Source organism: Suncus etruscus, chromosome 12, assembly GCF_024139225.1.
Source record: "Suncus etruscus isolate mSunEtr1 chromosome 12, mSunEtr1.pri.cur, whole genome shotgun sequence".
Lineage (NCBI taxonomy): Eukaryota > Metazoa > Chordata > Mammalia > Eulipotyphla > Soricidae > Suncus > Suncus etruscus.
In genome coordinates, this window is record NC_064859.1 from 80,639,998 (window position 1) to 80,658,194 (window position 18,197).

Consider the following 18,197-nt stretch of genomic DNA (forward strand, 5'->3'; position numbering starts at 1 on the left):
TGTAAATATTATCTGTAGTTGAAGTCAAGATAGAAATTTGGAAAAAATTCATCTTAGTGTCATTTGTGGACAAATTTTAAAGACTTAATGATCTATTACATGGCTAATTATCTGATTTTAACCATTCTTATTAACAAGATATGTAACTTTATTTTTGTTTTTATTTATTTATTTATTTTTTTTTTTGGTTTTTGGGCCACACCCGTTTGATGCTCAGGGGTTATTCCTGGATATGCGCTCAGAAATCACCCCTGACTTGGGGGGACCATATGGGATGCCAGGGGATTGAACTGCGGTCCTTCCTTGGCTAGCACTTGCAAGGCAAACACCTTACCTCTAGCGCCACCTTCCCGGCCCCGTAACTTTATTTTATTTTATTTTATTTTATTTTTTTTTTGGCCACACCCGGCGGTGCTCAGGGGTTACTCCCTGGCTGTCTGCTCAGAAATAGCTTCTTATAGGCACGGGGGACCATATGGGACACCGGGATTCGAACCAACCATCTTTGGTCCTGGATCAGCTGCTTGCAAGGCGCTGTGCTATCTCTCCGGGCCCAGTAACTTTATTTTTTTATTCCAAATAGCTATCTTCATGATTTTTTTGATTATCATAGTTATAAAAGAGAAATTGTATATGATAGCACATAATTGTATTTGAATTTTTTTTTGTTTGTTTTGTTTTTTTGGGCCACACCCAGTAGTGTTCAGGAGTTACATACTATGGCTCTGTAGTCAGAAAACACTCCTGGCAGGCTCGGTGTGAGGTGGGGGAACCATATGAGATGCCGGGAATTGAACCTGAATCCATCCCAGGTTGGCAGCTTGCAAGGCAAATACCCTACCGCTGTACTATCACTCCAGCCTCCTGTTTGTCTTTTTTGGTCACTTCCAGCATGCTCAAGGATTATTCGTTGTGCTGCACTCAGGAATCACTCTTGGTGGTCTTGGGGGAAGACCATACGGATGCCAGGAATTAAACCTGGGTCATCTGCAAGCAAGCCAGTAGCCACTATACTATTGCTCTGGTCCATATTTGAAGCTTTTGGTACACACTTCCAAATTGTTTTCAAAGTTAAGTGGAACTAACTTTGTTGAACTAACCCAAAGTTTTTACCACTTTGGATATATATATATATATTTTTTTTTTTTGGTTTTTGGGCCACACCCAGCAGTGCTCAGGGGTTACTCCTGACTGTCTGCTCAGAAATAGCTCCTGGCAGGCACGGGGGACCATATGGGACACCGGGATTCGAACCAACCACCTTTGGTTCTGGATCGGCTGCTTGCAAGGCAAACGCCACTGTGCTATCTCTCCGGGCCCACTTTGGATATTTTTTAATTAAAAGTATGGTTAAGGGTATGTGGATAGAGCCATTAACACAATCATTTTAGAGTAATTAGAGTTCTGCTTTGGAATCGTTGATTTCCAGCTTTTTACTTATATAAAGATGAGTTACATTTGTAACTCATTTGTAACAATTGTCTTTGTCCAATAGAAAAAATATTTTAAAATATGGGGACTTGGTGGGGGGAACGATAGCACAGCAAGTAGGGTATTTGCCTTGCACACAGACTACCCAGTGTCCATCCCCGGCATCCTTTATGGTCCCCTGAGCCGGCCAGGATTAATTTCTGAGCTCAGAGCCAGGAGTAAACCCTGAGCACTGCCAGGTGTGGCCTTCCCCAATTAAAAAACAAACAAATGAGGATATGTATGTGTATGAATTAATTTTATGCCTTACATTAACATTTAGTAAAGAATGATTTTTACAAAAACAAACAAACAAAACTTGGCTCTTCCTCTTCTCAAAACATCCTCTTCTCTTGCAGGATGGCCTTCTTTCCCAGGGTTACTCTGATTTTATTAACAGGATGCACAACCAGATCCCTCAGATCACTTCAGATGGGAAAAGGCTTCAGGTATATAGTGACTGACACATCTTAAAATATGTATAGATGCCTTTTATTTTCATGTTTATTTTTGTTTTACACGTAGAGTTTGTTTTAGTGTCTTTGACTCGGTTAGCTACTATATAAATATTCATTACTCGAGATTAAGTACATAGAAGCTGTTTTTAGAAGCTGCCTTAGACATGGAGAGGGAGGCTCGCTCTTCAAGCCCATATTCTCTCTTAGCACGTCCCTCGCTTGCTTTTCTATTTCTTCGCTTGCTCATTCCCACTCTTTGGGAAGCCCTGTGTTTTCCCTCAGGACACACATTTCTCTCTTTCTCTTTCTAAATAAATTTCATTAAAAATAATCATGTTGTACCAAAGAAGAAGAAGGAAAGATATTAAGAAAGGGAAACTTGAAAAAATTCTTAGGTATTTCAGGAGACTGAGAGTAAAAAATTCTCAGATTTGTTTTTTCTTTTTTTTTTTTTATAATTTTTTATTATGAATTATGACAACAAAAGATGCAAAGAAAGAGGATAAGGTAAAGTTACAGTGGAAGGACAATCACCCATAACATAATTATCAGAAGAAGTCCCCTTGCTGATATCTTAACTTTGAATTTTCACCAAAGAAAGTTAAGATAAATAAAACAGAATCCATGTGCAATTACTTTTTCCCTCAAGTCCCCAGATTGTAGCACATTATAATATTTCTTAACAGCACACAAGGCAATCTAAAGCCATCAAACTTACATAACTCCTTAAACATTAGAGGCATAGTATTTTTTACATTTCCATGTACATGCATATTAGCTTAAGTTAACCTCAAATTTTAAGTGGGTGTGTTTTAAGGATTAGAGTCAAAGGAGCACAGTAAAAACGGTGTTAGAGTGGCAATTGTTGTTTGCATAGGCCCACCAAAATATGAGAGGCATGGAAAGGAATAGCCTTGGCCTAAATACAAAGAGATCCTACCCCTGAAGTTTCCTGGCATAAGACCAGCTCTAGGCCTCAGGAAAGTTATCGTTCGCTCCAAGACATTGTCCGTAGCGCCAACACACTTATCACACAGTCTCTGTTGTTGGTCTCATGTTTCTGTATTAAAGATTCTGGAATCTGCATGTCCTACATTGAAGTCATGATGTGGAGTGCCTTTTCGTTTCACCTCACCATGAAAGGGGAATGCAGGAAGCCCTGTCCTGTAAGCAGGTTGTTGTTGTTAAGGCTTCTCAGTGTTAAGGGAAGTCTCTTTTGAGCAGGACGATGTCTGAGCAGTGGTAGGGTCTTCCGTGGTAGAGGATTGCTTCCAGGTGATGTTATAGACAAACCTCACCATAAGGGGCAATACAGCAAGCCCTGTCCAGTAAACAGGTCATTGTTCTTGTTGTCTTCTCAGTGTTTAAGGGATGTCTCTTTTGAGTAGATCGATGTCTGAGCAGCTGTAGGGTCGTCCCCTGGTACAGGAATGCCTCCGGGTGATGTTATATACAACCTTGGATGTTTTGTAAATGTCTTCTGTAGATCAAGGGGGTAAATGGAGAATGCCCATTCTTCTGAGGGCCTGTGCCAGGTCTTTATGTCAATGTTCAGGGTGTAAGGTCTCATTGCACTACAAGATTTGTGAGTTCCCATTTCTATTAGATAAGAACTTATTGGTATGTATAGTATTTTCCTATGTTATTGTGCCTACGCAAACAAGATATAAAGCCACGTGGTGCTATCAGATATATGGGGGCATAAGAACATTTCCAACAAGACCCATGACTTGGTTCAAACATAAGTATTAAACTGAGGATTCTTTCACACCAAATTCCATATTGAGCAGTTCATAAAGAGAAGATAAAAAACATGGGGGGGGGGGATCATCACTGTATAAGAAAAGTATTTAGCAAAAGTTATAGCCGTCAAAAGAAAAACACCCATAAAATGTTGAAAAGATATGTGTCCCTTTTTATGCCTTTTAAAATAGTTGGGTGGGTGTTAACTCTAGGGAACCACTTTGGTCTGTGAATTAGGACTCAACAGTACTTAAGTTAGAAAGGGTAAAAAAGGAGTAATGATGATAGGAGTTAAAGAAGTTAAAGAGAAATATGAACTTATGAAGGGGTATGCAAAAGGGCAGAGTACAAAATGGACATTCTGCATACATAAAAACATAATTCAATGATAGTGAGTACTATTAATGTTTCTTGTGAGAGTACTATTAATGTTTCTTGTGCATTTTGAAAATGTAGACTGGACAGAGATTACCAGTGCCAGCCCTAGGGTACCTTCAACTCCACCAAGGGACCCAACTCACCGGGCTTGCCCAGGGGTGTGGCCCGGGGAAGCCCTGGAGATCTGGAGCAAGGCGGCAGAGGGGTGCTGGGGTTACCCAAATCCCGCACCCCCACCCCTCTAGGCCTGGCCAAGCAGGCCTCCGGCATGGCGTGGGCCTGCCAAACCTCTTCCTGCTAGACTCCCGGCTCCCAGGAAGGAGAGATCCTTCAAGAAGCTGGGAGAACAGAAGTTCAGAGCCCCACCCAGACCCTCCCTAAGGAGCCGCATGGATAGTGGGGGAAGGCCCTAGGGTACCTTCAAACTCCACCCAAGGGACCCAACTCACCGGCTTGCCAGGGGTGTGGCCCGGGGAAGCCCTGGAGATCTGGAGCAAGGCGGCAGAGGGGTGCTGGGGTTACCCAAATCCCGCACTCCCCCCCTAGGCCTGGCCAAGCAGGCCTCCGGCATGGCGTGGGCCCTGCCAAACCTCCTTCCCTGCTAGACTAACGGCTCCCAGGAAGGAGAGATCCTTCAAGAAGCTGGGAGAACAGAAGTTCAGAGCCCCACCCAGACCCTCCCTAAGGAGCCGCATGGATAGTGGGGGAAGGCCTAGGGTACCTTCAAACTCCACCAAGGGACCCAACTCACCGGCTTGCCCAGGGGTGTGGCCCGGGGAAGCCCTGGAGATCTGGAGCAAGGCGGCAGAGGGGTGCTGGGGTTACCCAAATCCCGCACCCCCCCCTCCCTAGGCCTGGCCAAGCAGGCCTCCGGCATGGTGTGGGCCTGCCAAACCTCTTCCTGCTAGACTCCCGGCTCCCAGGAAGGAGAGATCCTTCAAGAAGCTGGGAGAACAGAAGTTCAGAGCCCCACCCAGACCCTCCCTAAGGAGCCGCATGGATAGTGGGGGAAGGCCTAGGGTACCTTCAAACTCCACCAAGGGACCCAACTCACCGGCTTGCCCAGGGGTGTGGCCCGGGGAAGCCCTGGAGATCTGGAGCAAGGCGGCAGAGGGGTGCTGGGGTTACCCAAATCCCGCACCCCCACCCCCCCTAGGCCTGGCCAAGCAGGCCTCCGGCATGGCGTGGGCCTGCCAAACCTCTTCCTGCTAGACCAGATTTGTTTTTTCTACAGAGCATTTGGAATTTCTATATCGAGACTGAGTCATGCTTTTTTTTTTTTTTTTGGGCCACACCCATTTGATGCTCAGGGTTACTCCTGGCTAAGCACTCAGAAATTGCCCCTGGCTTGGGGGGGACCATATGGGATGCCAGGGGATCAAACCGCGCAATCTTTCCTTGGCTAGCGCTCGCAAGGCAGGCACCTTAGCTCTAGTGCCATCTCGCCGGCCCCCATGCTTTCTTTTTGAAGGAAAAACTATCTCAAACTGTTGAAAAAGAGTTTCCTTAGTAATTATTTAGTCAATACTTTTGTTTTTTCTCACTCTCAGGAAAAATTTGAGGGGCAGTGACTTTTCAGAGAGGCATGAATAGTAATTTGTGTTTTTGGATCTTAAGAAATCTTTTTATCTTGCTTAGTTCCTGTAGAAATGAGAGAAATAGCTTGTGAGGAGACAGGTTCTGAGAATTAGCCTAGCTAAAGGCATATATAATCAATCCTACACCGAGTACTTCATTCATCTGTATCTTCTGAATGTAGTGGGCTTCATACTTCATGTCATATCCCTGAGGTTGACTTCTAAAATAAAAGTTTTTATCTAAATTTTGATTTTTCTCTTCGTAGGTGATTGTTTGCTCTGCTACTTTGCATTCTTTTGATGTGAAGAAGCTGTCAGAGAAGATAATGCATTTTTCCCACGTGGGTTGACTTAAAAGGAGAAGATTCTGTCCCCGGATACTGTACACCATGTTGTTGTCCCTGTGAACCCCAAAACTGACCGGCATTGGGAAACACTTGGGAAAAACCACATTAGAGTAAGCACTTTAAATTGTCCATATTTATCTAGGTGTAAGTTGTTTTTTTTTTCTTTCCTTTTGGTTTGGGGCCACACCCAGCAATGCTCTGGCTTACTCCTGGCTCTGTACTCAGATTGCTGAGTGTAGCAGTCTCAGCAGGTGTGAGGGATCAGCTGTTATACCAGAGTTTGAAGCCAGATTGGCCACGTGTAAGGCAAATGCCTGACCCTTTCCAACCCCCATAAAATATTGATAAAAGTAGCTTAACTCGGAGCCTGTAGTGATGCTTAGAGCAGCGACTGTTAGCAGCTACTGTTCCTAAGGAAAGAAAAGGCCTACCATGACCTGTGGTTGCTCGGGTCTTTAAAGCTGTTATGCCACAGGGATGGAGCTTGGGTCAGTAGCAGATTTGATCCCTGACAACACCACCAGATTCCAGCGAGTAGTTAAAATTAAAACAAAAAATATGAACCAAATATTGAACTAATTACTCATTTTTCTTTCTGTAGAAAGTTGAATTTCTGATCATCTTTCTTCAGATAACTTATATAAATAAAGGGGATTACCTATGTATCAGTGATTTCCACTTATTTTAGTATTCTAATGTCCTCTTTTCCCTTTTTTTTACAAATCAGTTTGACATATAAATCTTATTCTTATTTTCCCCTGGTATCTGGTTTTATTTTACAATGTTTGGCTTAATGTAAACACCTACTATCTTAAAAATCACCTTTGTGCACTAAAATAAGTTATTTTACCATACATTTAAAATTTATTAACCTTAGGGGCTGGAGAGATAGTATGGAGGTAGGGCATTTGCCTTCCATGCAGCAGGGCAGTAGTTCGAATCCCGGCATCCCATATGGTACCCTCGAGCCTGCCAGGAGTGATTTCTGAGTGCAGAGCCAGGAGTAATCCCTAAATGCTGCTGGGTGTCACACCACACCACACACACACACACACACACACACACACACACACACACACACACACACGATTAACTTTAGATCACAATTATGATTTTTTTGACTCTGAAAATGATTTTGCCCTAAATGCTGCCTGGTGTGACACACACACACACACACACACACACACACACACACACACACACACACACACACACACACGATTAACCTTAGATCACAGTTATGATTTTTTTGTCTCTGAAAATGGCACACACACACACACGATTAACCTTAGATCACAATTATGATTTTTTTGATTCTGAAAATGGTTTTGCTCCAGATTGTAAAGATGTATGTCTGAAGTGCAGTCTAAAAGTCGGTACAGTTCTCTATTTTAAAAAAAAAAGGCACCTGATCTAATTTATTACTAACCCTCCATATCTCTTTGTTATTTTTTTTCTTGTCATAGACTGATGAAGTACATGCAAAAGATAATACAAGACCTGGTGCTAACAGTCCAGGTGAGTTAGAGTAATAAAATGAGTTAAAAGATTATGAAAATAAATTCAGTTTTAATGAATGTATATTTGTTTTGGTTTTTTGTGATAGGTTAGAAATTACTTAGTCATATAGGAAAAATTTGAAAATAATAGCAACTGAAATAATAAATTAATTAAAAATTGATACCAGCCACTTGAGAGGAGTGTGGTGGACCAAACATACTAGTCTCCCTGGAATCCATAGAATTCTCTGATAAATCCTAGAAAACTAGATTTCTCAGGTGACATATTTACTATTGTCTCTAGATTTCAGAAGAAGTCCTAGGACTAATTTGTCATATTAGGGGTAACAGGAAAATAACTTGCCTACAACTATTCAAAAATTAAAGAATTGGTTTTTTTTTAATGGATTCTTTGAAATTTTATTTTAGGTTGTTAAAATATGTTAAACTGTACAAAATAGCAACACACCACCACCACCACCACCACCAGTGTGTTGTGAACATCGCCTGTGTCCCAGTGTTACCTCTGACATGTTCAACAAAAATGATCTTTTTATTTGTATGCATAGCCAAAGATAACAACTGGAGAGTTTATTTATGGAAATATATATAAAACTTACCCTTTCTTTGGTTTGTTTTTTGTTTGGGGGCCATACTCTGCAGTGCTCAGGGTTTACTACTGGCTCTGTGCTCAGAAATCGCTCTTGGCAGGCTTGGGGGACCATATGGGATGCCTGGGATCAAAACTGGTCCTTCCAGGTCAGCCAGGCGCAAGGCAAATGCCTTTATTGCTGTGCCATTGCTCCAGCCCCAAAACTTACTCCTTTTTTTTTTTTTAAACTATTTAAGTATTTGTATTAAGTACTCTGCAACTATAACAGCTAATTTTCTTCAGAACTTTATATCTCTTTTAATTGATAAGTATTACCAGTTAAGTATTACCAGTTCAGTGAAGAGCTTTGGAAGGGTGTGTGCAAAGCTAAGATAACTTGCGTCTGTTTGCAAGATAGACTTTGTATAGTTTACAGTTGAGCTCGTTGATAGATTGTTGACAAGCAGCTAAACTGAATTATCTGAAGTCCCGGAAGAGAAGTTCTGTGAACTTGGTTTTATGTTCATTCCCAGATTGACAGGATGCAATCTCAGGCAGCTTGATGATTGGAGAGAAGCAGAGATATTACCAAGCTAAAAGAATGCATTATGATACTGTTTTGAGACTGTATTTCATAAAAAAAATTTTTTTTGTTGTGATGACAGACTTTCTTTGTCAAAGTTTCGCTTTGCACTACTATTAGAGGTGCCAGAAATACCTTAGAGATATGCTTTAATAATTATTGCAGAGTAGGGGCTGGAACAATGGCGCAGCATTAAGGTGTTTGCCTAGCACATGGCTGACCAGGAAGGACCAGTTTTGATCCCAGGCATCCCATATGGTACCCCGAGCCAGGAGTGATTTCTGAGCGCAGAGCCAGGAGTAACCCCCGAGTGTCATTGGGTGTGGCCCAAAAATTAAAAAAAAAAAAACAACATTATTACAGAGTTAAAATTTTGCATTAGTGATTGTTTCTCAGCTTTATATAAAGATATGAGTAAAAAGTTACCATTTGCAGTGTTAAGGTTTTTTATCCCATAGGGTTAAGTAGGGTTTCTGGTATTTAGATTGATTTAGAAATTACATTGGTTATTTTAAATGAGGTTAAATAATTGAGTAAATGTATTGAACTTTTAGTGAAAAATGCTAGGTGGAATATGATTTGCATTTCATGAAAAAGAAGAGCAGATTTTCGTGATGGTTTGTTTTATTTCTGTGTGTGTGTGTGTGTGTGTGTGTGTGTGTGTGTGTGTTCTGATTGAAGTATGGTTATAGTTACTTTTTTTACTCCACAGGTTGATATTAAAAACATGGTATAAACAAAATTGAGTGAATGGCTGATTTTACCATTTGTTCCTGTCACTCCTTGTTCTTAAACATATTCTTGTATTAGAGCATCATGTTTTAGTTGTGCAGCAAGTTTGCAAGTAATTATATATGCTCACGACAAATTCCCATCGAAATCTTTCTCTATTTTTGTTCCTGTATTCAAGAGATGTGGTCTGAAGCTATTAAAATCCTGAAGGGGGGAGTATGCTGTTCGGGCAATCAAGGAACACAAGATGGATCAAGCAATTATTTTTTGTAGAACCAAAATTGACTGTGATAACTTGGAGCAGTATTTTATGCAACAAGGAGGAGGTAATGTTTCCTCACTTGAAATAAATTGTGTTTTCTTTCCTCATTTAAGAGATTTAATTTCATGTTAATGTAGTTTAAGAGTACCTGCACAGAATATAAAGCAATAATGGTACTTGGTAAATATCTGCTCATCCAGTTCTTGAGCATATGGTAAGTCTTAGAAAAAGATTGCAAGAATTTTCCACACAGGCAGTTTTCATTACAGTGAAGGTAAAGAATCTCAGTATTCTAAGGCCCTAAGGGCATTTAGGAACAGGGCGATGTGCTGATTAATGTTAATTTTTTAATGTAATCATTAAATAATAAAATGCTTGTCTTCTAAGCCTATAACTAAAGAAAAACCTGTCACCTAAAAATGATTAAGGCAGAATAGGTGTAAAAAGGAAAAGCAGGTTGGTTATAACTTACTGGCTGGTGGAAAAAAAAAATCTGCATGTGGGCTTTGGTAGATTGAAATGTTCTGTTAAAATGCCTAGAATTATACATTTTAAATGCATAAAATTAAACTGGATAAAATCTAGTTGTTTCAGTTTTAGTTTCTCTAAGAATATTCTCTTTTGTCACCTTTTTAGTTCTTAACTTTGCTTTTTGTTTTGTTTTTTTTGGGGGGCTTTTGGGGAGGTGTTGGGGGTCACACCTGGCAGCACTTAGGGGGTACTCCTGGCTCTACACTCAGAAATCATTCCTGGCAGGCCTGGGGGGACCATATGGGATGCCAGGATTCGAGCCACTGTCCTTCTGCAAGCAAGGCAAACGCCCTACCGCTGTGTTATCTCTTTGGCCCTGTGCTTTTATTTTTGACTTGAAAATAAAAGAGAATTTATTGACTCTGACTGAATTTATTGTGTCTGACTTAAGGGTTCTTCACTTTACATGGGGGCAAGTGAGGCTCCTTATGTACACACAAATTTTTCTTATTAATTTTAGTTGGCTCACTGCTTTGTATATTCTTTAAAGACCAGTAGTTTCCAGTGGTGTTTTAGCCTATGGCAAAACTTGTGTAGCTAGCCTGACAAGTTGAGATATAGATTTCTACATAGTTATATGATACTGTTGTCATCTGGTAGTTTACTTTTTGAGTTTATTTTTTGATGGTGTGTTTATTTTTCTGGGTGTAAATGTTTTCCATCATTAACTGCTTAATGTTCTCTTCACCAGGACCTGATAGAAAAGGGCACCAGTTCTCATGTGTTTGTCTCCATGGTGACAGAAAGCCCCAAGAGAGAAAGCAAAACTTGGAAAGATTTAAGGTACTCATGTTCGGTTAACTGCATTCTCTTAATACCCCTTCAGAGCAGAGGTGTATCTAGTTTAATTAGCTTCAGCTAATATTAGTAAAGGAACTGGTTTCTAGAAATGTCAAAGTATTTCTGCACTGCTGATATCTCCTCATGCCAGGGCTTCGTTGTATTTAAGCCAAATAGAAAGTTACATATTCTCTATTCTCATCACTACCATAACAAGAATTTCCAATGTAAGAAAATTGAGTTTTCTTGTGATACATGAAAAGACATGGTGTCAGTAACTCTACTTGGGAGTCTTGGCTTATGTTTCCATATTGGATGGGAGTGGTGGTGGATGTTATAACCTTGCTCTGAAAGGCTAGGGTGTGACTCAGGGAAAGCACATACCTAGAAAACACTGTTTAAGAAATCCCGAGATCTGTTCCTAGTGTGTGTGTGTGTGCCCACACTTCTCTGTTCAGGGTATTTGTGCTGAACAGAACTCAGGGAGCCCTTTGCTCCTCCAGACCTCTAGTTTACTGCCCTAGATGGTGGCTGGAGGCTATTGTATTTCCTTGATGAGCACCCAGGCCCACTACCTGTAAGCTTCTCTTGAGGATTTTGTCCTCCGACACACAAAAAAAGTGAAACCTCAGGTGCAATTTCTGGTGTTTTGAATTTAATACAAGGATAAAATCGTGCCTCTGATTTTATATTTTTCTAGGACTTTTCCCCTTTTGAGTTATCAATAAGGATTCCTAGAGATTAAATCAGGCCCAGACGTTAGGGGCCAGAGGGATAATAGACTGGGTAGGACATTTGCTTTGCACACAGTGGACCCGGAGTTCAGTCTCTGGTACCTTATGTTATTCCCTGAGCACTGCCAGGAGTGATCCTGAGCACAGAGCCAACAGTAAGCCCTGAGCATTGCTAGGTATGGTCCAAAAACCATAAAAAATAAACTTAGGCATAGTTTAGTATCATTGATGTAAGAAAAAAAGTCTAGACTGGTTTAATCGCCGTTAAATATTTCAGTGATCATAACTTTAAAGTTCAAAAAATTATAAATATCTGTCCTAGACCTCTAATCTGAGAACATGTAAGTTGCCAAAGAGATCTCATCTAGTGGGAAGGAAGTAGTTGTATATATTTGTAGTGCACAGAGTAACAAATTCCTTCTTTCTGTTCTTTTTTAGAAAGGAGATGTGAGGTTCTTGATTTGTACAGATGTAGCTGCCAGAGGAATTGATATCCATGGTGTTCCTTATGGTAACTAGAAACTAAATGTTTGAATTGTATAGATGTTAAGGTTTGAATCCGGGCACCCCATATGGTCCCCTGTGCCTGCCAGGAGCGATTTCTGAGCACAGAGCCAGGAATAACCTCTGAGCACTACTGGGTATGACCTAAACATCAAACTAACAAAACAGTTAATTTAAAGTAAGTTATCTTACATGTTTAAAGTATTTGGAAGATCAATCATACTGTGTTTAAGATTTTTAGAAGCTAAAGGTAATTGGTAATGATTATTTTTATTTGCAGTTATAAATGTCACCTTGCCTGATGAAAAGCAAAACTATGTACACAGAATTGGCAGAGTAGGAAGAGCAGAAAGGTATTGCTATAGTTATCCCCTCCCCCGCCCCAACTTTAAACTTCTGTACTTGGAGAGTAACATGTAATAAACACTTATATAATTTTTCAGGATGGGTCTGGCCATTTCCCTGGTGGCAACAGAAAAAGAGAAGGTAATCTTATTGCTGTATTGTGTCATTGCTTTTGTTGTCATCTTAGATGTTGGGAAATAAAGACAGTTTGGCTTTCCCATTATACTTAATTACATATGGAATACAGAAGACTTCATTGACATTTTTTTTCCCTGTATACTCATTGAGTCGATCAATAGGAGGACAGGGACCGAGGAAGACAGCTGGAAGCCCATGTTGTATAGGTAGTGGAAGTCAGGCCTCAATCTTCAACATTGAGTGTTCCCTGAGCACTATCATGAGAAACCTTTGAGCAACAGCTCTGTATAGGTCTCAAACACAATATGTAAATAAGTAATAGAATGAATTAGAATTTAAAAGAGAAAAACCCCAAATTGAATTTTTTCTTAATAATTCTGATGTACTTCTTGGCACCAAAAGTGTTGGGCTCCTCTCTGGCAGTCTACTAAAGATTTTTTTATACCATGGTGGGGAAGTCAGTGGAGGGGGAGAGAAACTGACTGATAATATTGAAGGTCTTGTAGAAAAATTGCGAATATATGGGGCTGGTGAGATGGCACTAGAGGTAAGTGCTGCCAAGGAAGGACTGTGGTTCGATTCCCTGGTGTCCCATATGGTCCTCCCAAGCCAGGGGCAATTTTCTGAGCGCTTAGCCAGGGAGTAACCCCTGAGCATCAAAATGGGTGTGGTCCGAAGAAAACAAAAAAAAAAAGAAAAAAGAAAAATTGCAATATACCTCAATTAGTTTATGTGGCCTTTTAATTTTTGCCATGATTCTTAAAACATTTGAACTTTATTTTTGGGGATACTAGTCTTGATACAGTATTCTTTGGTAATTACCTTTTTCTGCTTGTTTTTAATCTGAGAAATTTCTGTCTATAACTGCACCTGTTTTAGGAAAACTGATTATTCTAAGAGAGCTTATTGTGCTTTGTGAGTACAAGACACCAGCGCAAGTTCAGTCCCCAGCTCATATGGCCCCAGGGCACCACCAGGTGTAGTTTCCAGGCCCCCTAAGCTCCCCTGAAAACGTGCTAGTCTGGGACCACCTGAACACTTAGGGGAACACTCCCCATATTTCCTCCAAAGTCTTTCAAAAATATAGCTAATGAACTATCAGTCTGTTTTTCTTGGTCCTTGATGATAGTAAATGGGGACCAGAATGATTTTATTATAGTGGCTAGAGCACCTTCCTTGCATGTGACCCTACATGGGTTCAATCCCCTCATCTCCATGGTTCCCTGAGCACCAGGAGTGATTCCTAAGTGCAGAATCAGAAGTAAGTAACTCCTGAGCACTGCTGGGTGTGCCCTTTCGTCAGTTTTTTTTTTTTTTTTAAAAAAAACATCAAAACTCAAGTATTTAGCTTGCTTTAGTGTTTATTCACTAATATTTTTCCCCTTCTTTAATTCAGGTCTGGTACCATGTATGTAGCAACCGTGGAAAAGGGTGTTATAACACAAGACTCAAGGAAGAAGGTGGTTGTACCATTTGGTACAATGAGATGCAGGTAAACACCTCCCAAAACTTCTTAAGTCTGTAAAATGGGCTGCTGTTGTCTGTAGAGGTGTCATCTCGGTTTTTAATTTATTTGCCAGTTATGAAGGAAAGGTGGGGAATACCTGGCTATACTAGAATTTAACTGTAGTCTGTAAATTCTGACTTCTGAGCTTAACTAATTAATGCCCTTAGAAATCTTATTTTGGGGGGTCAGAGATATAGCACAGCGGGTAGAGCATTTGCTTTGCACACAGTTCACCCAGAACAGAACAGTGGTTCGAATCACGGCATTCCCAATATACTCTCCTGAGCCCTGCCAGGAGCGGTTTCTGAGTGCAGAGCCAGAAATAACCCCCTTAAGCACCACTGGGTGTGACCCCCCACCCAAAAAAAAAAAAGAAAAGAAATCTTACTTTGGGGGCTGGAGTGATAGAACAGCAAGTGGGGGTGCTTGGCATATACAGTGTGGCCTACCTGGAATTCAATCCCTGGTACTCAGAGGTTCCCCTGAGTTTAATCAGGAGTGAAAACTGAGTGCAGAGGCAGGAATAGCCCTGAACATGAAAGGGTGTGACACCCACCCCAAACAAAGCAAAATCTTATTTTCATTTGTGCCGGGTATTCCTGGTTTTATTTGATGTTTTCTAAGGCAACTCTCAAGATGAAGTTTTAACTTGAAAAATGTTCCCCTTCCCTTTCTGTTTCATAGTTGCTATCTGAGATTGAAGAACACCTGAACTGTACCATTTCTCAGGTAGAACCAGATATAAAGGTTCCAGTCGATGAATTTGATGGGAAAGTTACCTATGGCCAGAAAAGGGCTATTGGTGGTAAGTTTGGAATGTCTATTTTCTGTTTGAGAAGAGTGGTTTTATTTGTGTTATGTTTATTTTTAGTATACTAATCATTCTCTCCTTACTATAACTCATAATACTTTGCCTAATGACAATATTATCATGTGTCGTGGGACCATAAATCAAGGACTGCAGTCTTGATTTTTCTCCAGGTACCAGTGTCCTGTGAGAAGTGTTACCACTTATGGAATTACTAGAGAACTAGATAATAATTTTGAGCAAAGAATCAAGACGCCTGTAGCTTCATTCAAGTGGTAACCTGGCATACTATTAGTTCCTTTGCCTGGAATGCCCTGAGCTCATTCCTGAGTTTTGTTTCTTATTTAAAGTTGGGACTAAATTAGTGGTTTCCAAACCAAGGAAGAGGAAAGGGAGGGGTAGTAGGTAGGAAGGGAACCGGTTGTTAGTGGAGGCCTAATCATCTTCTTATGATCAGAGGATTCTTTAAAACTCAGTTTTGGAGAAAAAACTATGCCCCATAGTACATTTTTATAGCTCGAAGCCGTGTTTAAAGTGATATACATTGAGCAAAAGTAGTGATGACAAGTTATTTTCAAGCCTGTCATTTGTGTTACTTTGTAATTTGTGTGTGATGCAGGTGGAAACTATAAGGCCATGTGATATCTTGGCACCCACCGTTCAGGAGCTGGCTGCCCTTGAAAAGGAGGCACAGACATCGTTCCTGCATCTTGGCTACCTTCCTAACCAGCTGTTCAGAACCTTTTGATTTGCGCGTACACTGAATAAGATTTGAATAATAAAGGTCTGTAGTCTTAAAAACTCTAAAACAGTTGTACTGCTTCCAAGCAGCAGTATTTATAGTAACCAGCCTATTAAAGCTAACTCTTGCATGTCAGGAAACATCGGTCTTAGGAATTCTTCATAAAATGGCAGCCTAATGAAAAGAATAAATTCGATGACTGTAATTTCCATGAAGGTTTGCGTCTTCTTTTAGAATTAAGAAACTGCAGGTTTATGAAATGAAGTTTCTGGGCGTGTGTGTTTGGCCGAGGTCCTCTGTGGTGCTCTTGGAGTATCTTCACAGGCACTGTTCTGAGTGGGCTGTCTTGAAATGGTCATGTTTTATTTGTGTTCCTGAAACAAGGGAAGAATTTTTATTTAAAAAAAAATTATTATTATTACTTTTTTTTTTTCAGTTTTTGGATCACATCCAGTGATTCTCAAGGGGTTACTTGTGATTTAGGAATTACTCCTGACAGTACTGGGAAGGGACCATGTGAATGTCCGGGATCGAAACTGGGTTGATTACATGCAAGTCCAAGCTCCTTACCTGCTCTACTTTTGCTCCGGCCCCTAGTGAAGTGTCCTTTACCTGAAAGCGCAGGGGATGTTGCCCAGGGTCAAAAGACAACCTGGTGGGCTTGAAGTTTGGAGTTGTCCTTTAGGGAGCTAATAAAGGTTGTATGTCCTGACTTATCAGGGGGATAGTGGAAGATGTATATGCAGGTTTAGCTTCTTTTTTTTAAATATTCTTCCCACAGGTGATAGCCGTTTATAAAAATATAAAGACTATTCTGCTTGTCCCTAGGCCTTTCAGTTTAATGCAGTTCTTTGGAGTGTATTTTTTCTAAATCCTCTTGCCTCAGCTACCAGAAGGAAAAGGGAAAATATAATTATGTACCTATGTATATTATTCTTTTGTGCTTTTTGATCTTTTCGCCTTATAAAGTACTTCCTTTAGGAACATTATTCTTGCCTGGAGATCCTTAAGAGCACCAGCTCCTTTGTTTCTAGAAGTATGATGAGTGTAAGGCTTTAGCTCAGATATTTTCTTCCAAACACAATCTGGAATGAAACTCTTACAATGGAAATACCACTAAGTCATAACCTAGTAAACTTAGATTGTAGATTGTGGGAAATAATTGAGATCATTTATTTTACTTAAGATCTAACTAACAGCTTTGGAATTCTTGGAATTACTGTAACCAAACTCCATAATCAGTGGCAAATGACAACCTTTTGCAGTGTTCAGCACACGCACATTAATCTGGTTTTTAGAAGAGATTTTTTAAAATTGATTATAATGCAGAAAAAGTACTTAAATATTGGATCAGCCAGAAAATTGGTTGTTGAACTTGTTTGTTTTAGAGATACAAGAACAATGGAGGGGAATGTACGTTCTCTAGGCCTAGTTGCTAGAAACTTGAGCTAGGTTTGGTATTCCTTGCGTTACTAGAATTTTTATTTTTTTTTTTTTTTTGGTTTTTGGGTCCTCGCCCGGGTAGCGCTCAGGAATTACTTCTGGCTTTATGCTCAGAAATCACTCCCTGGCAGGCTCAAGGGACCATATGGGATGCTGGGGATTTGAACCACCGTTATTCTGCATGCAAGGCAAATGCCCTTAACCCCTTCCATGCTAATCTCTCCAGTCCTTACTAGTTTTTTTTTTTCAAGATGAGTCTCAGAGCAAGTGGGAACTTGGCACGAGAAGCATACTGGATAGAGCCAGGAGACTGGGAGGTTTTTTTTTATCTCCAGGTGAAAGTCTAGCTAGAATCATGCAGGTAACAGTTGTAAAAGAGGAGGTTCCATGTCACCAGACCAGCAGGGGTTTGCCTGTAGTCTGGACTGCCTGCCCCTATTCTGCCCATATCTTACTTTCCCCTGACCCAGTCCTCTGCTTCCAGGTGGCCATCTCAGATATCTGCATTAAAGCCTAAGGAAAATGGATTGGTAAAGGCTGGTTACAGATATGAAAGATGCTACATTTTTTTTTTTTTAAGATTTATAACTCTGAAATGTTTTTATCTTCAATATAAACTTTAAGGACAAACACTCAGATAATCACAATACAATAGTAAAATTCAGAACATTTGACATTGTTTAAATTGCTGCTACAAAATTTGCAGTTCATATTTAAATAAACTAATTGTCCCCACTAAGCTTTATCTTTCCTAGACTGGGACCCAGTCCTGGTTGTATTGAGTTTGTTTGTCTTCTTTAATTTTCTTTAATCTGGTAAAGTGCCTCAACTTACTCACTTACTCCTTGATGAACATGTGTGTGTGTGTGTGTGTGTGTGTGTGAGAGAGAGAGAGAGAGAGAGAGAGAGAGAGAGAGAGAGAGAGAGAGAGAGAGAGAGAGAGAGAGAGAGAGAAGAGAGAGAGAGGAGAGAGTTGGTGGCTTGGAAGTTTGATAAGGTTAAGTTGTGAAGCTGGGCTTATCTA

The 18,197-nt window shown here is 40.4% G+C and overlaps 1 protein-coding gene across 1 annotated transcript in view; it reads left to right on the forward strand.

Moving 5' to 3' along the window:
* Positions 1 to 15,935, forward strand: part of DDX1 (DEAD-box helicase 1) — a 39,925-nt gene extending 23,990 nt beyond the window's left edge. Inside the window, 15 exon segments of the mRNA XM_049784881.1 lie at positions 1,830 to 1,919; positions 5,893 to 5,958; positions 5,960 to 5,998; positions 6,000 to 6,083; positions 7,440 to 7,491; positions 9,558 to 9,589; positions 9,591 to 9,705; positions 10,864 to 10,955; positions 12,125 to 12,197; positions 12,471 to 12,543; positions 12,634 to 12,676; positions 14,070 to 14,165; positions 14,865 to 14,985; positions 15,608 to 15,623; positions 15,625 to 15,935. Of these exon segments, the coding sequence (XP_049640838.1) occupies positions 1,830 to 1,919; positions 5,893 to 5,958; positions 5,960 to 5,998; positions 6,000 to 6,083; positions 7,440 to 7,491; positions 9,558 to 9,589; positions 9,591 to 9,705; positions 10,864 to 10,955; positions 12,125 to 12,197; positions 12,471 to 12,543; positions 12,634 to 12,676; positions 14,070 to 14,165; positions 14,865 to 14,985; positions 15,608 to 15,623; positions 15,625 to 15,736 (1,104 nt within the window). The 3' untranslated portion in view covers positions 15,737 to 15,935.
* The last annotated feature ends 2,262 nt before the right edge of the window (positions 15,936 to 18,197 follow it).